At 41.3% G+C, this 14,496-nt stretch overlaps 1 protein-coding gene across 4 annotated transcripts in view; it reads left to right on the forward strand.

Moving 5' to 3' along the window:
* Positions 1-14,496, forward strand: part of SH3RF2 (SH3 domain containing ring finger 2) — a 119,534-nt gene that overhangs the window by 47,133 nt on the left and 57,905 nt on the right. For all 4 annotated transcript variants that reach the window (XM_031449273.2, XM_010990357.3, XM_010990358.3 and 1 more), the window contains 2 exons: positions 4,922-5,191; positions 8,097-8,192. In XM_031449273.2, the coding sequence (XP_031305133.1) occupies positions 4,922-5,191; positions 8,097-8,192 (366 nt within the window). The remainder of the gene's footprint in view (positions 1-4,921; positions 5,192-8,096; positions 8,193-14,496) is intronic.

A 14,496-nucleotide genomic window follows, 5' to 3' on the forward strand; every position in this document is an offset into this window, starting at 1 on the left:
AGCAATCTACTGACAGTAGGTTGTAGTGCAGGATAGGGCAGCGTTTATTACAAGGCCAAACGAGGAGTGTGGGCAGCTATTGCTCAAAAGACCTGAACTCTCTAATGGATTTCAGGGAAGGGTGAGGGAGAGGGTTGCAGGGTGCCTGATCAGCTCATGGATATTTTTCTGATGGGTTAGTAGAAAGGTAACTTACTGGGTGGCATTTTGGGAGTTCACATCAGCAACCTTTTGGTTTGAACTGGTCTGGGGTCTGCATGTATGTGCATGCAGTTAACTTTTTCCACATGGTGAGGGTAAAACAACTCAAGGATATGGCTCAGAATATTATCTATAGCATGGATGGCAGGTCCTGTCCCCAGAAAGGCCCCCACAAGGTCTTGCTCAGTTATATAACTTGAACTGTTGCTGAGCCAAACTTGGGTCCACTTGCTGCTTGGAGTAAAGCCTGGGCCACATCCTTGTGTGTGCCTGGTGTGACCAGAGTGAATGACATGCCCATGAGAAGATGGAGAGCAAACAGGTGGCTCCTCAGACAAGGGATGCCTGAGGTTTCACTAATAAAACATGAACTACTACCACCTAATTTCACTACTGCTGTCACTGCATGCCCTATTCCCTTCTTTCTGGGTTCTGTGCTTTATCCTTCCATCAAAAGCATGGCCCTCATGGCTTTCAGACCCCACTGAGGTGACAAATCAATAGACAAATGCCAGGAGCATAGAAGTATTAAGCCTTCTGAATCTCAGAAAAGGAAAGCTTTTTAGGCACAGACACAAGCCCCCATCGGATTATCTGGCTTTCCAAAAAACACCAGGAAAGAGTTTGGTAATGACCTGGCTATGTGACCTCCCCACCCACTTTATCCCCATTCCCCCCTCCCCCTGCCGGCCCCTGTAGAGACAGAAGACAACTGTGGGTAGTAAAGGCTGTTCCCATCAATACAACAGGTGATGGTGGGTGTGGAACTTGGGAGTCCTTTACCCTTGAGAGAACCTAGAGAGATTCCCTTGAAAATCTAACCACTGGGTAGAATCAACCGGCTTCCAAGTGCTTAACTTGTCTGTGAGGGCTCTGGAGTTCAATAATTCAAGCTAATGCAGCCAGCAGCAAGCAAATTACATTCACACTCTATTCAGATTTTGATTATAAAACAGCACTCCAAATGAGTTTTATGATGTAAAAACATACCAGGTGATTTCAGTGGCATGAAAGAGAATGAGGGTGGTAGATGCATCTGGATTTTGAGGTCAAATGAATGGAAGTCTGTCTCCAGGCTGCTGTACGTCGGCTGCGTGACCTTGCCCGGTAACATTGAACATCTCCAAACTTCTGTTTCTTCATTGATAAAATGGGATGACCCACCTACTTCACAGGGTATTGAGATCATTTGAATGAAGACAGTACATAGAAAATGCAGTCATGTAGTAAGACGCATTTCGATGGCTTGCTGGAACCACAGTAAATGTTAATCTCCTTCCCCTCTTCAGATTCTCTCTCTCCTTCCCTCCCCCATCCCCACCCACTTTACAGCATGGAAGCCAGTGTTTCCTATACGTGTAAATGTAGAACTGAATGTATAATGGATGAGAATAAAGGTGATGAAGAGAGTCTTCATGTTAAAAGTAGAATTTATGATTCACTTCCACGATTACTCACCTACCATACTGAGAGGGGAGACTGAGGAAAGAGGAAGATGGCCAAGCAATGAGTGCTATCTCAGGGTTTCGAAGTGCATGCCTCTTCAAAGAGATGTAAGCACTTTGTGCTGTTTTAGTTTAGTATGCTTGCTCAGTGGTCACTAAAACACGTAAGCTACTTGAACGGGAATGTCTTCCAGAAAAGAAAGGGAAAAAGCAGCCTAGCCTTTTATAAAACCTACATCAAAACTCCGCTGCTCCCATTTTAGTTAGAATAAGATATAACTCAGAGCAGGGGCATCAAACTTGGATGGGTGGGAGAGCTTGATAAAAATGCAGCTACTTTCATTGCCCGCTATGAGGTTCTGGTCAAAGAGGTCAGGGATTGGGTCCAGGAATCTGCAATTTTTAACATCTCAAGATTTCAATGTAGATAAACCACAGACTTTATTTTGAGAAACACTGGTTGAGTGGTTAAGAGCCTGGGTGTGGGGACACAGACTTGAGCTCAAATCCTAAAATACACAACTTTCTAGTTTTGTGAACTTGGGCAACTGTTTAACCTCTCCAATCCCCTGTTTTCTAATCAGAGGTTGTTGTGAGAATGAAATAAAATATATTACAAAGTGCTTAGCACAGTACTTAGCACACAGGAAGAAGCACTCAATAAATATTAGCTATTGATACTACCATTATTATGCATAGACAAGGGGGCTTCAAGTCTTTTTTCCCCTAATTTTTTCATTCTTCCTTCCTTTCCTTTTCCTTTTATGAATCCAAAATATCAATGTATTAAGCAAGATGAAAGTTTACTGAACTTTCAGACGAAAGTCTGGAAGTAAAGTAGTTTAGGATTTGCCTGGCAGCTCTGCAACCCAGACTACTTTCTCCCCTTTTTAATTGTGACCCTCATCCTCATTGTTCAAGGTGGCAGCCAGAGTTCCAACAATCACATCTGCATTCCACATAGCCAAATGAAGGAAAAGAAAAAAAATCAGTTTATCTCAGGAAGGACATTTCCTAAAAGTTGCTTATATCCCATTGGTTGTAGCTTCTCTCAGATGTAGCAGCCAGGGAGGCTAGAAAATGGGACCAGTGTGTGCCAGGTGCTCAGGTACCCAGAAGAATGTGATTTATGTCAGCGTAAAACTGGGAGAAGGAATAGGGAGGGCCAACTATCATTTCCTGATACATCTAAGCCTGGGTGTCTAACAGATCAGATCATTCCCTAGAAATCCTCTACTCTCATTCTGCTTCTACTTGCTTACTTCTTAGGTAAGGGAGCATCGTCTTCAAAAGGTGGTTGCGTGGTTTGTTTACCTACTCAGCTTGGCTGATTTTCTTCCCAAATTCCTCCCATATCCTTTACTTTTCATCCCGCAGCTTCATTCATTTTCTTTTTTTTTAAATTTCAGATCCACAACATACACTGGTCTGTTATTAACAAATGCAAACATCCCAATAAAAAGATGTGCAGAGTATATGAAGAGTCACCAAAACCCAAATTCAAATGAGAAACAAACACTTAAAAAGAGGTTCGGACGTGTACCTCCATGTTCAAAGCAGCACTATTTACAATAGCCAAGACACGGAAACAACTTAAATGTCCATCAATATTCATTTTCTTTTTACTACCCAATTTTAATAGACATTGTAGAAAAGTTAGAAAACACTGCAAAGGACTTAGGGAGACAATTTTTAAAAAATATTCAAAAATTTCACCACTTAGAAATAACCACTCTTAAAATGTTGGTATAAAGCCATCTAGCATTTTCCCCAGATTAAAAAAAAATATATGTGTGTGTATATTTACAATGAAAGCCTAGTCTACATAACTGCCTTTAACCTCTTCTATTACACTTAACAGCATGAGTAACTCTGCAGGGTTTTCCATTGTATGGGTGTATCATAATTCATTCAACCAAGTCCATTTATCCACAACATGGTGCTAAACCTCCTAGAACATACATCTTTGCTCATTTGTCCACCAGTTTCCCAAGGAGGAGCTGTGTTCTGTGGTTTTCTGTCTCCCCAGGCTCTCCTCGTTGTATCCAGGGACCAGCAGATAAACCCTGCCCCATGATCCCATCCGCAATATAACACTGATCAGATTTCATCTCTACCCCTAAGCAGCTGGAAAGTCCTCTTCAGATGAACATTGCAGACTTAGAAGTTCCTTGAAGAACTGATTTAATGCCTTCTTACACCCCCTTAGGAATAGCAAGACTGTCCCCAGGAGAGGGGACTACTTCACCCCATGGCTGAAGAAAGCACAAAATACAATCTGAGGTGACACAGAAGGGCTTTCTATAAAACCTAAGTTATTAGAACTTTCCATTTGTCAAACTGACTTCACACAAGACCAGAATGAGGCCATTTCTCTGTGAAGAAACCAGTTTCAGTTAGGGAAAAGAAATGCATTTGATGGAAATAATTATTTAGACAGACAACTGATTTGACAAATGATGATTCTTGAGCTGATTTTTTTAAAGTGATGATGGATTTCTGACTGTTTGTCTTGGCTGTGCTTGCTAATGACCCAAACGCACATGAGGTTTACACTGTCTAGAGAAGGCTGAAGAGTAAGTGTATTGCATCACTCTCACACAGCACTTTCTGTTTTCAGGGGGTTTTCACCTCAATTTTCTTCCTGCCAACACTGAGGAGTAGCTAGAACTCCTATCATTAGCCCGACACACCACAGATGATGATTGTAAGTGTCACATATTGAGCACAGACTCTGTACCAAGCAATACGCAAAATGCAGTATAATACTTAGTCCTCACAACTACCCTAATGAGGTGGGTGTTCTGTGATTGCCCCATTTTATAAATGAGTATGGTTTAAGGAAGATGAATTACCTTGACCATGGTCACATAAAAGGAAAGAAGTGGAGCCAGAATTCACAATCAGTATTCAAGTCCCAGAAAGAGTTGCCGATTCACTCAAATGCACTTAGTTGCAGAGTCAAGTTCAAAATGCCGTTCCCTGCTTACTGATTAACAACAGGGGCTCTAAAATCAGTTAGTGTGAATTGAAATCCCACATCTGCCGTTTCCCAGCTGGGTTACCTTTGGCCAGTTACTCAACCACTCTGTGCCTCAGTCACCCTGTCTTAGAAATGGGGATAGTAAGAGTGCCTATCTCAAAGGTTAGACAAGATCTACTACACACGGCACTTAGCACAGAGGAAGTGCTCCATAATTAGTCATCAGTGTGATCCCGTCTGTCCCTCCAGCCTCTAAGTCAGGTACATGTTTCATTGGTCTGTGCCCCTGCAGGTGCCTCGAGCAAAGGCCTTATGTAACTACCGAGGGCAGAATCCTGGTGACCTAAGATTTAATAAGGGAGATGTCATCCTCCTCCGGAGACAGCTGGACGAGAACTGGTACCAGGGGGAAATCAATGGAGTCAGCGGGGTCTTCCCAGCCAGCTCCGTGGAAGTCATCAAGCAGCTGCCCCAGCCACCCCCACTCTGCCGGGCCCTCTACAACTTCGACCTACGAGACAAGGACAAGACTGAGAACCAGGACTGCCTGACCTTCCTCAAGGTAAGGGTTTAGACAGCCACCGGAGTCACACGACCACATAAAGACCATGGCAGAACCTAGAGTTGTTTGTTTCATATTTGCTGATTTTTTAAAATTATATTTTATACATAAATGTATATACGTGTGCATATATAGGTAATACGTTTGTATAATTCAAACTACATGAAAGTGAAGTCGCCAGAGAAATCTAATAGGAGTTTGATGGAAGCCCCAAGCCTTTTCCATTGCAATTACAAAAATAAGTATTCACACCCTCATTCATTCATTCTACTATCACTCTTGAGCACCTGGTTTTTGCAGACATGGGGAGGAAGCATGAACAAGTCACAGCACCTGCCCTCAGGCAGAGTAGTGGGAGAAACAGATACTTAGACAGGAAATTACAAACACAGTTTAATAGCCTGCTGTGCAGAACGGCAGCTCTTACCTCTTCATCGTGTATCTATCTGTAAGGGTATTCTTGCTGACCACGTTCTGATCACCTAGTTCTACTCACTGACAACATTCTATTTTGTTGAAAACATTGCATTCAAAACATTCCAAACATGCACAATATCATAATTATATCTTTATACATAAATAACTTCTTACAAGATACATTTTACAAGCACATGAGTTACCCCAAGATTGTTCCCCTCTCTTTTTCATTGGATGACTCGTCACCATCTGCAAGTAATGACAAGTCTACTGAAGTCTAGACTTCAACGATCCCTCAATGTCCAAAGGGGATTGATTCCAGGACACACTGAATCCTGAGGACACAGAGCTCATGGGTAAGAGGAACAGGCTGTACCTTAAGTCTATGTATTCAGTATTTACCATTCCCTAAACATTTTAATTCTCCCATAGAAACCAAAGTTGTGGTGCTTTTAGCCTATGCTACTTACAATAAGTAGGTCAAATACAAGCACAAGAAGTGGTACTGCTACAGTAGCTCAGGAAAGGTCTTTTGTTTTGTAAAACATTTTTATTCCATCACTACCTGAAATGAGATTTACTTCAGGTTCTCTCAGATCAGATAACCCCACTGCCCTCCGTATTTTGAATCCATGATCTTCATTATTGTCTTGGCACCTTGGAGTGAGTCCCCTAAGGAAGGTTATTCTGTAGACCAGCTGCAAATTTCATGCTCTGACTACAGCTGGAGGAGGGCAATTCAATTCGACAAGTGTTTATTGAGTATTTACTTCGTGCCAGGCACTAGACACTGCGCTCTAGGGACACAACTGGATGACACCAGCAGGTGTGTGATCTGCTTTTTGGCCCCTCTCTGGGAATCTGTAAACCAGGACACTTACCTCACCTGCTTCTTCATTCACTGAATCCATCCATGCGCCAAGCTGTCTGCTGGGGATAAAGTGATGAGTATTGTCCCCTATCTTCATGGAGCCCAGCAGTCTAGTGGAAGAAAGAGACATGCAAATAGGAAATTATGATAAAGGAACCAGAAGAGAAGACTTGATCCCTTCTGGAGGGCTATGGAAGGCCAAGACTACACTAGGAAATCTCATGGTCTTCCTCAACTCAGCATGTCCAAGTAAAACTCAAGATCTGCCCTCTTGAAGCTATTCTTTTCCTAGCGTCTTCTATCTCAGTAAGTTGTACAATTTATTTGCACATTCATTTATTCATTCACGTATGCATGCATTCAAGAAATAGTTTAAAAATTGTGAATCACTATGTTGTACATCTGAAACTTACATAATATTGTACATCAACTCTACCTCAATAAAAAATTTTTAAAAAACAGAGAAAGGAAGAAATATACTGAATGGTTGACTACTAAAGGGAAGGCCCTGCATAAGGTACTAGGGACACATAAATGAACAAAACAGATGCAGGCCCTGCATGCATGGAGTTTAAGTTCTGATGGGGTGGACAGGCATCAAAGAAATTATTACCTGTAAATGTGTAACTAACTGTGAGTTGTCATAAGGACATAGAAAGGTAAGAAAAGGTATAATGCAGTAATGGATTTAGATTTGGATTCATCCACATTACTGAGGGGCATAGATCAGACAGATCAATGGATAATATTCAGGTTTAGATTGCTGAGAAAGTATGGAAGTGGAAAGGTATGATATTAAGGGAACAATCAATGTGTCCTGTATGACTTCATTTGTATGTTACCTCTTGCTGGGAGGTAGGAAAGAGCACAAGAGTGCCAACTGGATGCTGGAAATGCTTTACATCTCTTACTCTGGGTGGGGGTTTCATGGATATATTCTATTTTAAAAATTCATCTAAAATGTATATACTTTATTATATACATGGACATGTGTTTCTGGAAAAAATTTTTAATTAGTGTGTTTATATGTTTTATCGTCATAGAAAAGAATCTGGGAAAAACTATGTTAACCAAGATGTTAACAGTGGTTGTATCTATGTTGTGATAGGATTTTTTCTTTGTTTTGCTTATCTGTATTTCTAAACTTTTCTACAAATCTACATGTAACCTTTAATAACAAGAAAGATATGAATAGAAAGCCACTTAATTTTGATGCATTAAAAATTGAACAGGTTCTGAAAACTGTTCAACATCGGAATACAATTCATTCTTCCAAGAGTCTGTCTCCTTATGGCTTCTATCTTGAATTCTCCATCAGGTTAATTTAAGTGAAAAGCCCAGATTCTGCTGGTGATGGAAAATGAGAGACATTTCTATTTTCCTGTTGGATTTCATGGATCCTCCAAATTATTTCTAGTCCTCTTTGGGCCTTGGTGACCCAAATACTAACCTTTATGGAGAAAGATTATTTTAGTGGAAAATTTTGTAAATAAATTGTGAAAGAGTTCCACTCCTTGCCATTTACACCATTTGGGACTCTAAGCTGATCTCCACCGAACGTTTTCACCACCTGAAAACTGAAAGTAAATGCTGACCAGAGGACTTTCTTTCTTTCAGGATGATATCATCACTGTGATCAGCCGAGTGGATGAGAACTGGGCAGAAGGAAAGCTAGGAGATAAAGTGGGCATCTTCCCAATCTTGTTTGTAGAGGTACGTGGTTATCAAGTCTCCATCTGATCTGAGCTTATTCAGAATTATGTGTGTGTTAGAGTGACACCTGAGAGCCATTCCTAATGCTAGGAGGCTCATTTCACAACTAACTAAAGTCTCAAAAGAAAAGATGCTGGATGATAATACCCATTTCTGGCAAGAACTGGGAAAATGGGCCTTTGCATTCTACCGATAGGAGTACAAATTGGTGCCATCACTCACATCCAAACTCAAACTCACATCAAGTATATTGAAAGTTTATATCTCTTTGGAGTCATTAATTCCACACCTGACAGCTCATTATAAGGAAGTATTAAAGCAAGTGTACAAAGATATATGTACAAAATATGCTAAAATATTCACCGTAGCATGGTGCATAGTGGTGACAAATCAGAAATAATCTAAATACCCAGCAATAAGGATTTAGTTTTTTTTTAATTATGGTGATGGAAAGATATATACTCATTAAAATTGTGTTAAAGGAGAATATTCAATATCATGGAGTATTTGGTATTATGGCAAGATGTGTGATTTGTCATTAAGTAAAATAAAGTTTAATGGGGATGGAGTTTCAGATTTAGAAGATGAAGTTCTGGAGATCTGTTCCACAACACTGTGAATACAATTAATGCTACTGAACTGCATACTTAAAATGGTTATTACATTTAATTTTGTCATGTGTTTTTAGCACAATTAAAAGAAAAAAATTAACTGTATGAGACTAACTTTATAAATACATGTGTGTCATATAAATGGATCAAGGACTAGAAGAATATGTACCAAAATATTAACAGTGGTGATTACCAGACAGTGAGACTCTAGATGGTTTTTGTTTTCTTCTGCTGACTTGTATTTTGTTGATCTTCAGAAATGAGCACAGATTACTTATATTATTACTGTTTAAGCCACTTTTTTATGTTCTTTTTGTTGAACTATAGTCAGTTTACAATGTTGTGTCAATTTCTGGTGTACAGCACATTGCTTCAGTCATACAAGAATATACATATATTCATTTTCATATTTTTTCACCATAAGCTACTATAAGATATTGAATATAGTTCCCTGTGCTATATACAGTATAAGTCTGTTTATCTATTTTATATGTATCAGTCAGTATCTGCAAATCTCAAACTCCCAATTTATCCTTTCCCACCCCCTTCCCCCCGGTAACCATGTTTGTTTTCTATGTCTGTGAGCCTGTTTCTGTTCTATACATAAGTTCATTTGTCTTTTTTTTTTTTATTCCACATATGAGTGATAACATATGGGATTTTTCTTTCTCTTTCCAGCTTACTTCACTTAGAATGACATTCTCCAGGGCCATCCATGTTGCTGCAAATGGCATTATTTTATTATTTTTTATGGCTGAGTAATAGTCCATTGTATAAATATACTACAACTTCTTTATCCAGTCATCTGTCGATGGACATTTAGTTTACTTCCATGTCTTGGCTATTGTAAATAGTGTTGCTATGAACATTGGGGTGCAGGTGTCTTTTTGAATTAGGGTTCCCTCTGGATATATGCCCAGGAGTGGGATTGCTGGATCATATGGTAAATCTATTTTTAGTCTTTTGAAGAATCTTCATACTGTTTTCCACAATAGTTGCACCAAACTGCATTCCCACCACAGCCTCTCCAGCATTTATCATTTGTGGACTTTTGAATGATGGCCATTCTGACTGGTGTGAGGTGATACTTCATTGTAGTTTTGACTTGCATTTCTCTGATAATTAGTGATACTGAGCACTTTTTTATGTGCCTATTGGTCATCTGTATGTTACCTCATTGGAGAATTGCTTGTTTAGGTCTTCTGCCCATTTTTGGATTGGGTTGTTTGTTTTTTTCTTATTAAGTCATATGAGCTATTTATACATTCTGGAAATCAAGCCCTTCTCAGTTTCATCTTTTGCAAATATTTTCTCCCATTCTGTAGGTTGTTGTTTTGTTTTGCTTACGATTTCCTTTGCTGTACAAAAGCTTGTAAGTTTAATTAGGTCCCATTTGTTTATTTTTGCTTTTATTTCTATTGCTTGGGTAGATTGCCCTAGGAAAACATTGCTGAGATATATGTGAGATAATGTTTTGCCTATGTTTTCTTCTAGGAGGTTTACTGTGTCTTGTCTTATATTTAAGTCTTTAATCCATTTTGAGGGTTTTTTTTTGTGTATGGTGTGAGGGAGTGTTCTAACTTCACTGATTTACATGCTGCTGTCCAGTTTTCCCAACACCATTTGCTGGAGAGACTGTCTTTATTCCATTGTATGTTCTTGTATGGCCTTTGTTTTAAAGTCTGTTTTGTCTGAAATCAGTATTGCTACTCCTGCTTTCTTTTCATTCCCATTTGCATGGAGTCTCTTTTTCCATTCTCTCACAATCAACCTCACTTTCAGTCCTGAAGGGGTTTGTTTGTTTGTTTGTTTATTTATTTATTTATTTAAAGCAGATGTGGAAGTAAAACTGGGAAAAAAAAAAAGCCAAAACCAAAACAAAACACCACCACCACCGAAAAAATTTTTTTTAAATTTAAAAGAAGAAAAAAGATTTGAAAACAGTATAGGACAAGACAAAGAGAAATAAAAATCAAATTGAGACAAATTTTTAAAAGAAAAAAGATTTGAGAAGAGCATATAATCAATACCAGAAGAACAAAACAAAGAGAACTATAGATCAACTTGAGACAAATTTTTAAACAATTAAATTTAAAATTTTTAAAGAAAATTTTTAAAAGATTAAAAAACAAATTAAAGATTTTTAATTAAAAATTTTTAAAAAAAGAAGCATGTGTTCTTGTGTAGACTGTGCACTCCTAATAATTTTGTTGTGACGTCCTTTTTAAGTATGGGTGATTGCCAAGTCTTCCTTCCATGTATTTTGCCTGTTACCCCTTTGGTTGGGGGTGTGGCCGGTGATGTGGTGGCCGGAGCCCGCCCTGGCCATTGAGCGGAGCCTCCTTTTTGTTCTGTGGTTGTTGGCGCTCTTGCCCTGGTCCTCCTGCGTGAACTTGGCTCAGTGGTTCCAGAGGCCCTCTGGTCGCACCCGTGGTCTGTGCTGCTCCCAGTACCATGCTCCAGCGTCAGCAGGCGGGCAGGTCACGTACTGTCCCAATGCCACGTCCTGGCACCATGCTCGTGTACAGTAGGTGGGTGGGTCGCTCCCCAGTTCAGTGCTGCTCCCTGCCCAGCTCCACACTTGATAGGCAGGGTTGGAGAAAACGGCCACACCAGCCCGCACCAGCCCTCACCCCCACAGCACGCCAGAACTCTGCTCCTTGTTCATTTGTCTTAGAGGCGCAAGTTCACAGAGGCACCAGGGCAGAATGTTCCCCTCTCCCTGGGGCTGTAAACAAATTTCAGTCCCGCCTGTGAGGTTGCGGAGCCCCAGGTACGCATTCAGGTTTCTACCTCACCTCTGCCTGGGAGCTGCATCCCAGACAATATGGTGGCTGTGCTGAGAGCCGCCAGTAATGGCGCCGTGGGTCTGAGGAGACAAAGGTTACAGAGCCCCTTCCCCCAGGGCACACCAGCCGTGTTGCTTTGCTTTTTTTTTTTTTTTTTTTTTCCTTACTTTATGGGGGCCCCAGGTTGTTCTGCTCTGTAAACCCTCCCAGCCACGGCGCATAGCACCCTGCAGTCCCCCGAGGCTGCCTTTGTACAGCCGGCCCGAGTCCTAGGCCCCCTCAGGCAGCCTGTCCTGTCCCAGCCCTGCCGGTTCACGTGTAGGGCTGAGGGGGGTCCCAGGGACCCTTTGTGCCGTTTAACTTAGTTCCGTTGGTCAAGGGCTCTTCCATACATATCCGAGCCTCGAAGGCTCCACCTCCGTCCTGCTGGCCTCTCCGTTGGAGAGGGGGAGACCCAGCGACCGAGCGCTATTCCTCCTTTGCCGCTCCCTCCCCGCGGGACCCGTCCCGCACTGTATTCCTTTTTCCTCTTTTTCCCTTTTCTCTTACCAAATTTGTGGCAATTTTTGTCTTTTGAAGAAGGTGATGTTCTGTCAAAGTTCAGCCGGTATTCTGAGTGGACGGGTGGGTCTGTGGATGTCACTCTGGGTGTACTCGTGAGAGAGGGTGAGCTGCGAGCGTCCTTCTATTCCGCCATCTTGGCCGCTTCTAAGCCACTTTTTTCATTGATTTCCGCTTGGAGGAGGTACCGGGATTAAACCCAGAACCTCTTGCGTGCCGAGCATGCGCTCGACCAGTTGAGCTATACGCTTCCCTCGTAAGCCACGTTTTAAAGAAAGAACACATGCTAGGCTCTCTGCCTGTTTCTTCAGTATAATAATACAGCCTGTAGCCCCAAGTCTCTCTAGCCATCAGCCTCACCCTAGCTTGAAGCAGAGTCGCTACAAATTTAAAAGAGAAGTTTTATTATTTAACTGCATTTATTGTGTGTACTAGGAATAAAGCATTCAAAGTGAGCAGTGCAGAGCTATAAAAGAAGTAAAAGGTCTGCTTCTTGTGCTCTAGGAGGGTGGGGTGAAGCAGAACAGAGGCATAATTGGAAAGAAGGGACAAGGTCTTCCATCCATAAGAGCCAAAGCAGGTTCTAAAGTGAATAGTGTGCACAGCATGCTGCCCAGCTGACAATGCTCTCTCTACCCCTCTACTAAATCTGTATGGAAAGAATGAAAAATGGGAGGGAGAGAAAGAGAAAGGGTCCAGAGAGGCTGGTCTTACTACTATCTCTACTAAATGATGGTGGTTTTTCTCTTGCTTATGTCCCATTCAGGTAATATGCACCCAATTCACTCTACCTGTTCAACTTCACTCATTTTATTAGGCTCCACTAGAAATCCACTTTCTCCATAAAATTCCAGCAACTAGTTGAATATTCAGTTGTCTCTTTCTTCTCTGAACACCTGTTGGGTGTCTGGCTTGTACTTGACAGGTTAGCCGAACACAGAGCAGGGAATTTATAAAAAAAAAAAAATTAACAAGTAAATGGATGAAAAATATTTGGAAGGTGGTCAGATACACAGGAAAAAATTCAGAGAACAAACCTTACAGTGTGACCCTGTCCTAAACGTCTAATCAATCATTCAACTAATTTTTCATCGAGTGCCTGCTATGTCAGGTCCTGTGCTAAGTTCTAATGATACAAGACAGATATGGGTCCCTAATTTCAGTAATTGTAAAGTCAGACATTAATAAGTAAGTATAAATGTGATGAACGATGCAAAGAGTGAAGGAGAGGGAACTACTGGCAGGGAGAAATGGGATGATGGGCAACTTACCTGGGTAGGGTGTTGACAAATGCCTTTTAAGCCAAGATCTGACAGATGATTAGGAGTTATTTAGGTAAGCATGGAGGGAAGAGTGTCTTAGGGAATGGAGGTAACATGTGCAAAAGTCCTACAGGGTCAGGAGGTGTGGTGCATCCAGAGGACCAAAGAATACTAGAGATGGAGCTTAGAGAGTAAGAGAAAGACAGACAGTAAAGCCAGAAAAGCAAATGGGACACAAACCACAGTGGGCTTTGTAAACCTGCTTGCATTAGTCAGGACGAGCTAGGTTATGCTGTGGTAATAAACAGCCCCCAGATCTCAGTGGCTTCACAAAGAAAAAGTTATTTCTCACCCATATTACATGTTAAGCATAGAATAGTGAGTGGCGGTGCTCACACAGCCACTAAGGAACCCAGACTAATGAGGCTGGGCCATCTTATCTGTGTGCCATCTGGAACACACAGACTTCCTATTCTCATGGCAAGGTAAGAGTAAAGAAGAGTGCACTGTACGTCAGTGAGGGTCTCAGCTCAGTGACACTTGTCTCTCCCACTTATAGTCTGTTGGCCTGAACCAGTCACATAGTCCCACCAGTCTGGAAGTCAGCTGAGAAGTCTAGGGGACTACATGGAATATTTGCTGTGTATCAGCATCTGTGTATATCATAAGAAGTCTGCACTTGACCTAGAAGTCCATAAAAGCCTCTGAAAGATTTAAAGTCAGGCAGTGATTCCATCAGATTTGGGTTTCTTAAAGAATGCTCTGGCTGCAGTGGGAAAAATAACTTGAGGAGGGGGAAGAAAAAAAGCAGAAAGACAAATTAAGAGGCTATGACATGGCTCAGTTAGAAGATGACCATGACCTTGACTGGTAGGTTGGACACAGGTAGACAGATTCAAGGACCTTTTAGAAGGCAGATCCACAGGACTTGGAGGTTGACAGAAGCAGGGGGTTGGGGAGAGGAAGTAGTCAAAGATCATGCCCCACTTCCTGATTTGCATGCCTAGGTCAGTGGTAGAGCCATTTAACTGTATCAAATCCTTTGCTGAAGAGGAACAAAATGTTTGGGAGACAATAGTTA

Source organism: Camelus dromedarius, chromosome 3, assembly GCF_036321535.1.
Source record: "Camelus dromedarius isolate mCamDro1 chromosome 3, mCamDro1.pat, whole genome shotgun sequence".
In the NCBI taxonomy this organism is placed as follows: Eukaryota; Metazoa; Chordata; class Mammalia; order Artiodactyla; family Camelidae; genus Camelus; species Camelus dromedarius.